The 13,075-nt window shown below is 31.6% G+C and overlaps 2 protein-coding genes across 4 annotated transcripts; both read right to left on the reverse strand.

Moving 5' to 3' along the window:
• Positions 1 to 181: 181 nt before the first annotated feature.
• LOC145185807 (glutamine amidotransferase-like class 1 domain-containing protein 1) lies at positions 182 to 6,606 on the reverse strand. 2 transcript variants are annotated; one of them, XM_090080179.1, is made up of 2 exons: positions 4,139 to 6,606; positions 182 to 1,157 (listed from the first exon to the last, which is right to left on the reverse strand). In XM_090080179.1, exon 2 carries the CDS (start codon positions 1,155 to 1,157, stop codon positions 498 to 500), a length of 660 nt encoding a protein of 219 aa, XP_089936305.1. In that variant the 5' UTR covers positions 4,139 to 6,606; the 3' UTR covers positions 182 to 497. The 2 variants fall into 2 exon arrangements, with proteins under 2 accessions (XP_089936305.1, XP_089936304.1); XM_090080178.1 differs by lacking the exon at positions 4,139 to 6,606 and adding an exon at positions 1,442 to 1,694.
• Positions 6,607 to 9,104: 2,498 nt separating this feature from the next.
• Positions 9,105 to 13,075, reverse strand: LOC149892535 (uncharacterized). 2 transcript variants are annotated; one of them, XR_016450249.1, is made up of 3 exons: positions 11,339 to 13,075; positions 10,060 to 11,249; positions 9,105 to 9,411 (listed from the first exon to the last, which is right to left on the reverse strand). XR_016450249.1 is itself a non-coding variant. In XM_090080377.1 (2 exons), exons 1-2 carry the CDS (start codon positions 12,503 to 12,505, stop codon positions 11,238 to 11,240), a joined length of 1,179 nt encoding a protein of 392 aa, XP_089936503.1. In that variant the 5' UTR covers positions 12,506 to 13,075; the 3' UTR covers positions 9,105 to 11,237. The 2 variants fall into 2 exon arrangements, 1 of the variants encoding a protein (XP_089936503.1); XM_090080377.1 differs by having other exon boundaries at positions 9,105 to 11,249.

A 13,075-nucleotide genomic window follows, 5' to 3' on the forward strand; every position in this document is an offset into this window, starting at 1 on the left:
ACAGTTGCTTAAAATAAAACACAAAAGAAGGCTTTAATTAAAGCATCTTTCAAAAGAAGGCTTTTATTAAAGATTTAATTGAAGCATCTTTCTACAGATAGAAAAACATAAAAGTTTTAAAGTGTTAATTTCCATAAAAGAAATTACAACTTCATTTTGTTGTTCATAGGACACCTTACCCTTTTTCTTTTTTCAGTTAGTATCCTAAATCAGTAACATTTTTCAAAAAAAAAAAACCTTAAAAATCAAAATAACAGTGCATTACATTGACACAATAAGTGATCTTGCAACTAAAGCATTTTTGGAAATATTAACAACAACAACATCAATAATAGTATGAACAAAATGAAAATGCAGATTTACAACCAAATAGCTTTGTAAAATTACTATGTATATATCATTAAAAAATTTACAATAAACAAAATCAAAGCAAAACTTCAATAAAGGTAACAATTCTATATTACTTAATGAATTTAAAAAAAACTAAATCTCCAGAGTTATTTCGTTTTTCCTTGCCGTGCATTAACCAATAATATAAGATTTTGAACAGCAGACAGCGTTGATGAATCATTCTGACCAGTTATAACAGACCTATCAATTACAACATGGACACAATTTGGTTTGCTTTTACTGTAGCAAGCATCATTATCTTTAATAAAGTCTTCTAAAATGATTGGTAAACTGCTAAAATTTTCCAGGGCACTTGATTCCAGCAAAGAAGGAGCTGTAAGAGAGTACTCTTGAAATATCCATTCATTATTTATTTTTGCTGAGCATAGCCCTGCAACACCATAACCAATAGCACATATAGGTTTGTTATCTTCCATAAATGAATTTATACAGTTATTTAGAGCAGAATTTGAAGCTAAATCATAGAGGCAACCTAGACCGCTAGGAATTAAAAGTGCAGAATACTTTACAGCTTCTACTTCTTCCAATTTAGCAGGAACTGAAAATGGCTTTGATTTAAACTCTTTTAACCATCTGCTACTATTATCATCAATGTTGATAAATTCTATCGGATCAGCGTTTGGAGTTACAATATAAATGTTAAATGCTGAATGAATAAGAGTAAATGAATGTATAAATGATGGAGCTGATATACCAGAAAGTGATCCACTACAAACTATTAAACAACTTGGCTTTTTGGTAGTCATCTAAATGCAAAAATTTTAAAAGGTATAGCATTTGACCACTAAAATCAACAAAAACTATTATTACAGTATCTATATTTAAAAAGTATTTATTCAAAGTTGCTAGTAATCTAGATACACATTGCATAGCCAGAAGTACCATTTAGAAATTTCATAAACAGTGAGGTATACAAATCAAAATGTGGTTGTAAATTAAAGTAAATAGATATTCCTCTTGGATTCGTCTTTTAACATAAAATATTGCCTATAGGTATTTTTTTTTTAAAATCAAAATTCAAAATAATTACATGTGCATATCCTATAAAAAGATCTTTTCTATACTTTTAATTAGACAGTGGAAAACATTTAATTTGAAAACTGATATTGAGGGTATTTATCTTCAAATGAACTCGTGTAAACTTTACACGTTTTTCAGCTCGCAAAAACAAAACCTCAAAAATAAATTTGAGAATATGTTTTTTTAGAATTTTGAATTAAAGAAAGTTGTTTTAATTGGAAATGTATTGCAGTAAGTTAGAGTTCAGTAGTGTCCCGCATGATGTTCTCTTGCAAACAAAGATGCTGCTCATTTGCAGTCCGAGAAAACGATCTGATTTCTACGGAAGAACTAGAATTTTCTCTTATAAAAGAGTAACTATCTGAAAACCTAATTGCAATTAATACATTCAGTGGCGTCGCAAAGAGGTGCTGGGGGAGGGGACACTTAGAAAACATGTAATGAAGCTAAGTACATACAAACGTTGATGTACTTCTTAAACTTATACCTCAAAGTTGATTGTTTTGTTTCTCAATCATTTGTAACAATATTTTAGGAGTTTTAGTAAAAAAAATTTACTGAATTTTTATACAAAAAGATTGCACGGTTGAGAGGCAATCTTTGCACTATATGTATGAAGTGAAAAAGGGGATGGGATCTGTCATTCAAGCTGATTGGGCTAAAATATATGCAAAATTTTTTCCTTTCAGACATTGCTGGAAATAGTTTTTAGAAAACGGGTAGAAGTATTTATCTTAGAGGTCCTCCGAGCATGTAATATTTGACAATTTATCAAAAAAATTGGCTTTATGTGATAAATAAAATAAATGACCACAAAAGGCCTTTCGGAATGTCATTATACATGATTTGAAGCAAATAGACATTTAATTCAAGTGATGTAAGTAATTTTATTTGATCACATGCAAAAAAAACATCTAATGTCCTCTTAAGGGAACAGCACCTCGTAAGCGACAAAATTTTGGGAAGAATTTAAAGAAAAGATAAAGACTGTTAAAACTTGTAAAATTAAAAAGAAACATTTCATTCTTTTTCTTGTAAAATGGAGACATTTTACACGGAGCGCATTTTTGATGAGCTTTACACGTTTTTTTTTGTTGTTGATTTTTTTTTTATTTTTTTAATGAAACCAAGCAAATGGGCTAGTATTAAAGAGTTTCTTACTTCAAGGGAACTTTTTTTACAACTCTATTATTAACTTGTATTAAAAGCTTTTTAAGAGTTTCTTAAGTTTAGATTATCAAAAGAGAGAAAAAGTAAAATGCAATTTGAAAACATGTAAACAAGTAAGATAAAATGTTTTACAGTCAACTAAAGTTACTTGAATTGCACCAATATCATTCAATACAATCCTCAGAACTGTTCCTGAACCAAACACAAATGAGGAAATATTCCTCGAATTCTTAATAAAATAAGTTTCTTATCGAAAAGTAACTTAGCATTAATAGTTTCTCAAGATTTCAGGGCTTCTATTACTAGTTTCTTGTTAACAGGTTTCTTATAAAAAAAAAAAAAAAAACGTGTAGTTTTGAAGATGATCGCTCGCCAGTAAACCTCTGCGTCTCGGGATTGTTTTCTCGAAATGAACTGGGACAAGCATAATGAGACGAGAAATATCCCGGAAAAAAATAACGTTACGAGACAGATAGATATAAAACGAAGTATGCCATAACAATGCGAGATGAAACATAACGATACGAGACATTATACTACGATACGAGACAAAACGAGACATTCTGAACGCGCGGAATGTCTCGTTTTGTCTCGTATCGTAGTATTATGTATTTGTGTTTAAACTTATATATTAAATTTATATTTTATATATTAATGTTAAAAGCATAAAAATATCTTTCTTGGACCGTCTATGCACAAAATTAAGTAAAATTTTTGTTATTTTTTAATAGTACAAGAAATACAGAGACATCAAGTTATATGAGACATACCAATTAAGAATGTTGTGTATTTTAATAAAAAAAAAAAAAGATTAATTTTGTTAAATTAATTAACTTCTAAGTTAGTATAGTAAAGTTGAATTGTTGTTAGTTGAATTGTCCTAACATTTTAAGACCCACATAACATAGTTTCAATTTTCATGAAATGGCAAGGCTATTCCACTACTCTCTGGAGAGTTGGCACGTCTGCATATAACTCCTGGACTTTAATTCATTTTTTAAATTTTTTAGCAAGTTTTTTATATGTGGCACTGTTTGAGTAAAGTCAAAGTCAAGTTGTCAATCAGTCTGCAAGATGCCACGAAGCAAATGTGATATCTGGAAATTTTTTTAGGAGCAAAAAACAGACGAAACCCATGTTGACCGTGGTGTAAGTCAGGCCAATGGTCGGTGGAAACTTTGTGCCAATAATTACTAGGTCAATGATGGCAACACATCTGGCATGCGTAAGCACCTACTTCTGTCCATTCTGCTGAGTTTAAAGAGCTGGAGAAACATAAAGCCGTCCACAAAAGAGGTTCTGATATGGCCTTGGACGAACTCGAAAACATCCATAATGAAGATGAGGCCAATGAGCAACAAAGAGGTGAGTTAAAAGTGTAAAATGAAGTTTTTTGTAACAACTTTATATTAAAAAAATATTGTAATGATTTTTAACTCTTTATTGAAATAAAAGTTTTAGAGTATTATCTTTTTAATCCCTAAAGAAAAAATCCCTTTTTATCACATATTTTAATAAGTTAATATTCAATTTATACCTTGAAATTAGGAAATTAGCAACTAGTCCCGTACAAATTTTTTTTTGTAGCTATTTAAGATTTTTTCCAGGAGAAAAATCTCCTCAGGTTCTCAACCGCTCCATCAAGAAAAGGTGGTTTTCCATTCCAGATTATCTTATTTAGCGCAAATCAAGCCAGGTAAGACTGAGTCAGTTTCTAAAGTACAAATCAAGAGATCCAAATCAAATTCGAGGTGATTTGGAAATTATAAAACTTCTGGCAAGGATGAATCTTCTATTCAACTTTGATGAGGCAAGACTTCTCAAGGAGTTTATACACTACTCAGACCAAAGCTGAAAGTCAAGAATGCCATAACATATTCTAGGTACAAAATTGTCTCGATTTTTATTGCTAATTGGGAAAAAAGCTTTTAGGATCGTCTCGTCTCGAATAAAATAATAAGGACACGCAGATGTTTAGGGTAGGGTGGGGCAAGATGCCCCCCTTAACAAACTTCTGCGTATATAACAAATACTTTTACATTTTCTAGCAGTTTTTCTTTTTAATATCAAAGTTTACTTATAAGAGAAGACATTGGTAAAATAAAATAACTTCTTTATTACGGGTGATAAACTTTAAAGTTAAAAAAAACTAATAATTGTGCAAGGAGACATCTTGCCCCAGCCGTGGGGTAAGATGCTCCAAGAAGTGCATCTTGCCCCAAACCTTTAAAACAGTTTTTAAAAATAACTATCTGTTAAAATAAAAGCTATTAATAGTTCTTTATAAAAACTCTTTACATTTTATTAAAATAACTGAAATGTAAACACTGCAATTATTCTATGCAACTGTCTTGAAGATAAATAACTTCTTTTTAATTTATATCACTAACATAAATCTTCAAATAACATATACATGATTATAATTCACAGTAGTAGCATAAGTCTGAATCATCTGGACCACATGAAAAGTGGTACCAAGATGTACATTTAGTACATTGTGTCCAATCATCAAATGGTGGCACATTGTATGGACAAAAGCATATGGTGCATAGTTGTATCAGTAATAAAATTTTCAGAGGCAGAAACCATTTCTTTCTTCCTTTTCATCTGCTTTTCTGGCTTCTTCACCTTTTTTGTCTTCAAATTTATTGATTTCTTTTCTTGTTTGATCACCTTATTAAGTGCAGCTTTTTCTTTACGCAATATGACTGCTTGTTGCTTTTCTTTTGCATTATTTTCATGCTCTTCTAGTTGCTTCTTGAAAGGTGAAGAAGTAAGGCTTTCAGCTGACTGTCTTTCTCTTTCATTGTCTTAATACAGGAATTTTGGGAAGCGGAGAAATCTTTTCCGAAATTTTTAAGGGAGACTTATGGCTAAGATACTCATCAATAATTGGCATAACTGCTTCATCAACAGCCTTCAATTTTGCAGCAGTAGTTGTTGTGCTCATGACATTTGGCAACTGTATAGGTGCAACAAGAGGGAAATTAGGCAATTCACTAGATTACTGACAGATTTCTAATGGCTTAGCTTCATTAGTGAGCAAAGCTGCACCAAAGGCTTCATCGTTAAAAATAAGTTCATCTTTTGGGTATAAACCAGAGCATCTAAACCAATTGATTGCTTTGTCAATGTTTGTAGTAAAGTTGTAGGCAGTTGCAAAAATACCTGCTATGTCAAAAAATGAAATTCTATGCCCCTGATGTGATAACATCCAGTTGCTTGCTGCTGTATTATAGCCAACTTTCAATGGTTTAAAAAATGTACAATCTAAAGGTTGATCTTGTGTGTACAATGAGGTGGAAGAGTTATGAGATGGATCCCATTGTAATGACAAAAGTTAATGGCCTCAAGTGTTTTGTGACTGTGATGACCATCAAGTACAATTAATTGCTCATTAGTTTTAGATGCTTGAGTCACAGCAACAAAATATGTTAACCATTCAATGAATAAAGATGAATCAGTCCATTCCTGGAGCTAACTCTAATAATTGAGCCTGAAAGTGTACCAACAGCCAGCCTACCAGTCATTCGCTTATGGGGAAATATAAATAATGGTGGGACATAAGCACCACTTGCACTCATCGCACACATAACTGTCACAGTAGCACCTCTTTCTCCACTAGTCATTTTTGAAACTTGTCATTTGCCTTTCGTTGCAATTATTTTTCCTGGCTTATAGACATTTGTGATTCTAGTTTCATCCATATTCCAGAGCTGTTTAGCTGAAAACTTATGTTCCTCAAATAATGACTTGTATATTAAAAAAAACTGATTTACTTTTGGATTATTGAAGCCAATGGCTCTGCTTATACTGGTGGCTTGTGGAGTTCGAATAGAAAGTTGTGCATTGCAAGACTTGAATCCTCGCAGCCAATCCACTCCTGCCATTTTTGACTCTTTAATAAAAGAATTATCAATTCCCATTTGTTTAGCAAAATCATATGCTAGGCGACGCACATCTATTGTTGTCAAGCCAAATAATGCTCTTTCCATAATCTGAACTTGTGTAACTATCTTTAACTCAAATTCTTTACTAGAAACAGGAGATTTTCCACCCAGAGACAAACCACCAGCTACTTTTACTTTTCCCTCTCAATGACGCTGTAATGTTTTTTTGTTATCATTCTGATGCAACATTCTTTAGACTGCAGCCTATCTTAATTGCATCTAATGCTGAATTTATTCTATCATTTGTTGCACCTCTCTGTGTTTTTCGCACATAATTTTTAACAATTATTTGTAATACTTAAATATGTATCTAAAGAAATATTAAAACCTTAAAATTTTAATTATATGAACATACAAACACATACACATTATATATATATACAGTATTATATAATTTTTGACATATTATTACTTTATACATTACATAAAATCCATAAATTAACTCTCTTTGAGTTAAATAAGAAGTTACTAAAGTTACATGTACATAGAGAATTACTCATTAATAATAGATTATTAATAACAGATTATTAATAATAACACGATGTTGCAATTATTAATCATATGATGTTGCAAACTAAACACAGCTCCTTTTAGTAAAAACTGTATTACATACATGTAATAATACATGAAGTTGTATTACATTCAATTGCTGATAAGTAATTTAATGTAATACAACTTCATTCAGCTGAATGCAATGCATATTTGTAAAAGTTTTACAAATATGCATTGAATTGCAGCAACTGCATGTGATACAGCTTCATTTTACTTAGCATACACATTATAAAATTTACTTAATATATAAAATTATTTTAAAAAGCTATTTATAAATATGTATAATAGTTATCAACATATAAACCAACATATAAACATTGTCAATAACTAAATTAGTAAACGCTATTTTGTTCTAAACACACTTTAAAAATGGTAGAAATTCCGTAAAACCACGGCGCAAGAAGCCCTTTGAGGGCATCTTACCCCACGTAACCGGGGACATCTTGCCTCATCTGTAGTGAGTGCAAGTTTAATACAAATAAAATTAATTTTATTGCTCGGTTATAAGCTTTCTTTACTATATATTATTTTGGGATAAATTCTCTATAAAACAACACATTTCTTACCATAATCGCATAAGTATTGCCAATCCAACAAACATTCGAAATTAGAAGCAACTTACTAAAAAATACTCCAAAAAGTTATAAACCAATTTAAACCTCAACTAACAACGATATTAAAAACATTTTTTATTCCACGATACTGTTTTAACTTTATCAACAGTATAACAGAGGAATAAAACATTACTATTCTATGATACTCTCACAAAAGCAAAGAGACTTCTTGCCCCACGGGTCATCTTGCCCCACCCTACCCTACTTGCCAAAACAATTTGAGGTCATCATTGAAAGAAAAGTTCTCAACACTAATCAAGATAATTACTCCCAAGGGACTCCGAAACTATGATTTTTTTTTCGGAGTTAAAAAACTCTATCAAAAAATTTAGAAATATTTTTTTTTGTTTCTTTATTAGATTATTTTAAAAATGAAAAAATTGCTAATACAGTTTGGGGGCCTCTAACTTAGGGACACTAGGTTCCAGCCAACATGGCAACAAACAATGCGTTACTAGTTGCGTTATTATTTTTTGCCAGATGTATTAAACAAGGATAAGGTGAAACAAAAATAAACTTCATTGAGTGCCAAAGTCTCATTTGGATCCAGAAAACAATCTCTCACGGTCGTTTGTAAGAGGAAAGTTATTATACGCATGCGCAGTAGAGTTTAAAATAATTTAAAATTTTAAAAATGGCTACGGATGCAAAACTTATCATTGACAACGAGTAACTTGTTTAATTTTAGATAATTAAATAGGCTTTTAACTATTTTTTAAATGAAATTATTGTGAAAATAACTTTCACCTGTACTAAGAAATGTTTTAAATAAAATACAAAACCTCTGAATGTGAATAAAATCTACTTTCAGCTAAAGCTACTTTTACTGTTTTTGTTTATAATCTTTAAACCTTTTTTAAAAAAATTTTGAGCGTATAAATTTTTAAATTTTTATTTATTCAGCAAGATGAACCTTTTATCTTTTTTGCATTTTTTGCTTATATGAGGATTCAATTTTTTTTTGCAGGGTTAATATAAAATCTTAATCGTTAACTTTTTGTAAACTGTTGCTATGGTACTCTTTTCCGATGTGACTCTATATATATATTAGGGCGGGCCAATTTGTATGGAGCCGAAAAATTCGATTAGAGCTGCCCCCTAGCATGATTCTATGGACAATTCTAAGCAACTTTGGTGAAGAAACCATAGGTCTATCTCGATTTTCGAGTCTCCCACTTTTCAAAAAATGATTTTTTCCCATAACATCGTTTTCATTCAAAATTCGATTTTTTATTCATCGTTATATTATCTTTTTTATGTGCATATAGGGGGTTTTTGGGGTCGAGAAATTCATTTCTGATCTTAATTTTTACCTTTGACCACCGCCAGAGGGTGTTTCATGCATATTTTAACTATTTTTTGTCTATTTTCCGAGAAAAATTACAAGTTTTTCGGTAAAATTGATCTTTATTTTATTTTTTTCAACAGAAATTCAACCTAAAAAATAAGAACATGTGTAAAAAATAAAAAAAAGTGAATTTAGTGGAAGAAAAGCAAAATAAGTTATTTTTGAAAGTCTCTCTTGCTTTCAAGTCTGGGGTATTTTGCACGGCTTTCCGATGAAACTGCCATAACACTGTGTCGACTTTTTTCTAAAACACGTTTAGAAACGCTAGCCAGCAATTGAACATGTCTTTCCGTTACCTGTATGTGTACCGGAATTCTTGGATCAGGCAATGGTGGATGATCGTATTCTAAATATTATTCCAAATGATCATACGTAATGCTATGCGTAAACGGTGGTTCGAATAAGACATCATCTTTATTTAAATCAATCATATTCGTATAATCTGTACAATTGAAGTTTATCAAAGGTTTTTGATAAACTCTAAGATGTCCCGGGTCGTACAGATTTCTTCGGTATTGTAAAATTTTCTTGACTGCGATGTTTCGTGTCTCTTTTTTTTCATCAAATAACATAGCTAACAAAATATTTTCGGAATGTGCGTAATATGAATTGTCTTTAATGACATTATTGTGAGGGTGGCGTTTTTTTTTTTTTTTATTTATTATTATTATTATGTTTATTGTGTTGCAGTAAAGGGGAAAGGGAAGGGGAAGTTTGGGTTTGGTGTTATGTTTGGGTTAAGGTTTGTTTGGATTAGGTATATGGAGGTTGGGAACAAGGTTGATGGTCTGGGGAGTATTTGGTTAGGAAAGGGCTAGGTTTGGGAATAGTTTGGTTAGGAATGGGCAAGGTTTAATCTAAAAGGGCTAAACTTATAATTGCCGTCCTCAGTATATTCTATAATATAATAAAACTCAACAAATGTTCTATTAATGTGTAATGGTAGCACTCTTACTCTTATAACTTTTATATAATACAAATAATATTCTCTTACGCTTCTTGCAGTGTTCAATACTTTTTATTTCAATTACTCCTCTTTCTTTTATATCTTCTTTTATTACAAATATCTCTTCTTTAACTAAATCTTCTGGTTATTCTCCAACAATCAATATTAAAATCTTCTTTTATTCTTTTATTCAACTGTTTATTAAACTGATTATTCATCAAAATACTCTTCTTACCACAAAATTCTTTTTCTTCTTTAAAATCCTCTTTAAATCTCTTATAACTCTTTTCTCATAAAAATCTTCTTTTAAATCTCTTTAAAACTCTTTCTCTTAAAATTCTCTTTTAAATCTCTTCTTCAAAAACTCTTTCTCTTCTCCCAAAAACTTCACTTAAAAACTCTAATTCTTCTTCTCTTAACTCTTCCTCCACTTAACTCCAGTTAACTCTTTGAATCCTTCTTTTTTTGAGCTTTTATAGTTTTTGGTTGTTTTCCTGTTGCGATATCTTTTCATTTATTTATATGGCAGGTTTATAAGACTTTGTGTTTACGTCTTTTCTCAGTTGTTTTTAACTTTTCTTCTTTCCGTTTTATCGTCTACTTACGTGATAGATTGGTGAATCATCGTGTATAAGTCTTTTCTGATCGTTGTTTTTTGACTTTTCTAATTGTCGCTTTATCGTTTACGAGTCTCCACGTTTACGTCTTTTCTCAGTTGTTGTTTTTAACTTAATTCTTTTTACTTTATCATTTATTTATGTGAATAGTGGACGAGTCATCTTGTATGTGTCTTTTCCGATCGTTGTTTTTAGCTTTTCTTATTATCGCTTTACCATTTACGCGTCTTCGTATTTACTTTTTTCCACAGTTGTATTTAACTTTTCTTCTAACGCTTTATCACTTATTTATGTGAAGAGTTGGTGAATCATCTTGTGTATGTTTTTCTATCGATCGTCGTTTTTATTTTAGTTTTCCCTCCTCACATTATTCACAACTCCGCGTAGATTTGTATCCAAATATTGTCTCTAACGAATGAATTTGTAAAATAATACACTACCGAAGACCACCGAATTATAGTACTTGATGTTGAAGTGCATGTGAGACAAATCCGCAGGAACAACACCATTTGAAATTGCATTGGCCATTTTGTATAAGTACTTTGAATCGGTGGATAATTCAAATGGATCTAAATCAGGTGGCATGTTCTCTAGCACGATTATCTCGAATTAATGTACAAGCTGAAAGAAAAGAAATTAGATGAATTAAATGCAATTTTACCATTTAATAATGGAAAAAAATGATGAGAAAAATGACAAATGATACATACCGGAAGATTTTCACACGTTTCAATTTGTTTGCCCAACGTTCCGGTTGTTGTTCGTGGTCCAGTGGTCGATGATCTTTCCAAAGTGTCAAACAAATGATGAAATGGCAGCTCGTTGAAGTGCAGAAGGCACACAAACCAATGCAGCGGTCTATTCAAATGCAATTCAAAACGACGCAAAACCCCATTTCTTCCGCCAGTATTTGTTGGCTCACCATCACAGCATATGCCGATTAATGCATCGAAAGCAATTTCTTTTTCGACGAGAAATGCATTCAATGTCATCAATTTGTGTTCAGCATCTTCATTTTTGACTTTTGTGTAGCCTATCAATTGAGAATTTGGTTCCTTCAAAACAACTAGATGTGGTTCTTTCACGATCCTTGCATGGAACTTCTCATCGATTTTTTCCATTGTTAAAGCATCATTTTTTCGGCTGTCGAATGAAAATGCTATCAAATTGGATGCATCATACTGCTTAAGAAGCAATTCTTGTCTGCATTTGGCTTTTTCTCGACGCACTTTATTTTTATCCATGATGATAGGATTGCCATGTTCATCTTTTACGTAAATGTCTTGCATAAGAGATGTTGCGAGTGCTGCTGCTATTCTATCAGACACACCAAATCGATCACACATCGCAGCGAAGTTCAAAGCATCGTATCTGGGAGTATACGGTCCTCGTATCACTGGCGGAACATCTTGTGGATTTGTACTTGGCTCATCTGTATCAGTACTTGGTTCATATGCTAAATGGCTCTCTTCAACACTTGTTGATACCATTGTTGACGTTGGTGCTGGCTCTTCGAATTCCGGTATCGTCAATCTTCTGACAGTAGACTGATCTCGCATGAACTCTTTCAAACAATCTGGAATCAATCCACATGAGCATAATGCTGCCTTCGAGTCATATTGACATTTGCCGATGTAAAATAATTCTTTTGTAGATTGCGCAAACGTTCTGAATGTGGCGATTTTTGGATGTTTCGTTTCGATTTGATACTTCTCAATCAATGTACCCAATTTTCTAACAACACTTTTTTTTGTTAGAATTCCAACATCAAGTTGACTCCAAATTTCAATCAATTTGTCTGTTACGTGCGGTACGAATGTTTTATACGAAAACATTTTGTTTTGCATTTTAGCACGTTCGGTCAAGAAAAAAAACATCTTAAAATATCCTAATTCGTTGGCAGATTTAGTCCACTCAAATCACAAGATGCACCAAAAACAGCAACATCGTGCGAGGGCAAATGCTTCAAATGACTTTCGGTCCTTGTTGATGTTGTTGCAGTTTGCGATGTAGACGGCAATGCATTTGGATCCATTGTATACTTTTACTAAAAGAATTAAAAAATAACTGAAATTAGTATATTTTAAAGCATTTGGTTTGAATATATTTTTTCCACCTACAAATTGGTAAATACACAATGGTAAAAATAGTGACAATTTTATTTATATTCAAATATCAAATTTTTATTTGAAACGAAAAACGAAGCTAAATAAATGACTCGAAGACGCTTTGTTTACAAAACATAAACAAAAAAATACTCTCATACAAAATATTGTAGTAAATACGCACGATGATTATTTTTTAAGATTAATTTTATTCTCTTTTCCAAAACTGAAAATTCATGTGTTAACATTCGCAGATTTTTCTAGAATGAATGAGCAACGGAAACAGTATATAGTTGATAGCGAAATGTCAAACGACATTTCGCCCCTAAGAACCAGTTTGGT

Source organism: Hydra viridissima, unplaced genomic scaffold (genome assembly GCF_058129835.1).
Source record: "Hydra viridissima isolate aposymbiotic clone 2 unplaced genomic scaffold, HvirCarnegie_v1 scaffold_2, whole genome shotgun sequence".
Taxonomy (NCBI): Eukaryota; Metazoa; Cnidaria; class Hydrozoa; order Anthoathecata; family Hydridae; genus Hydra; species Hydra viridissima.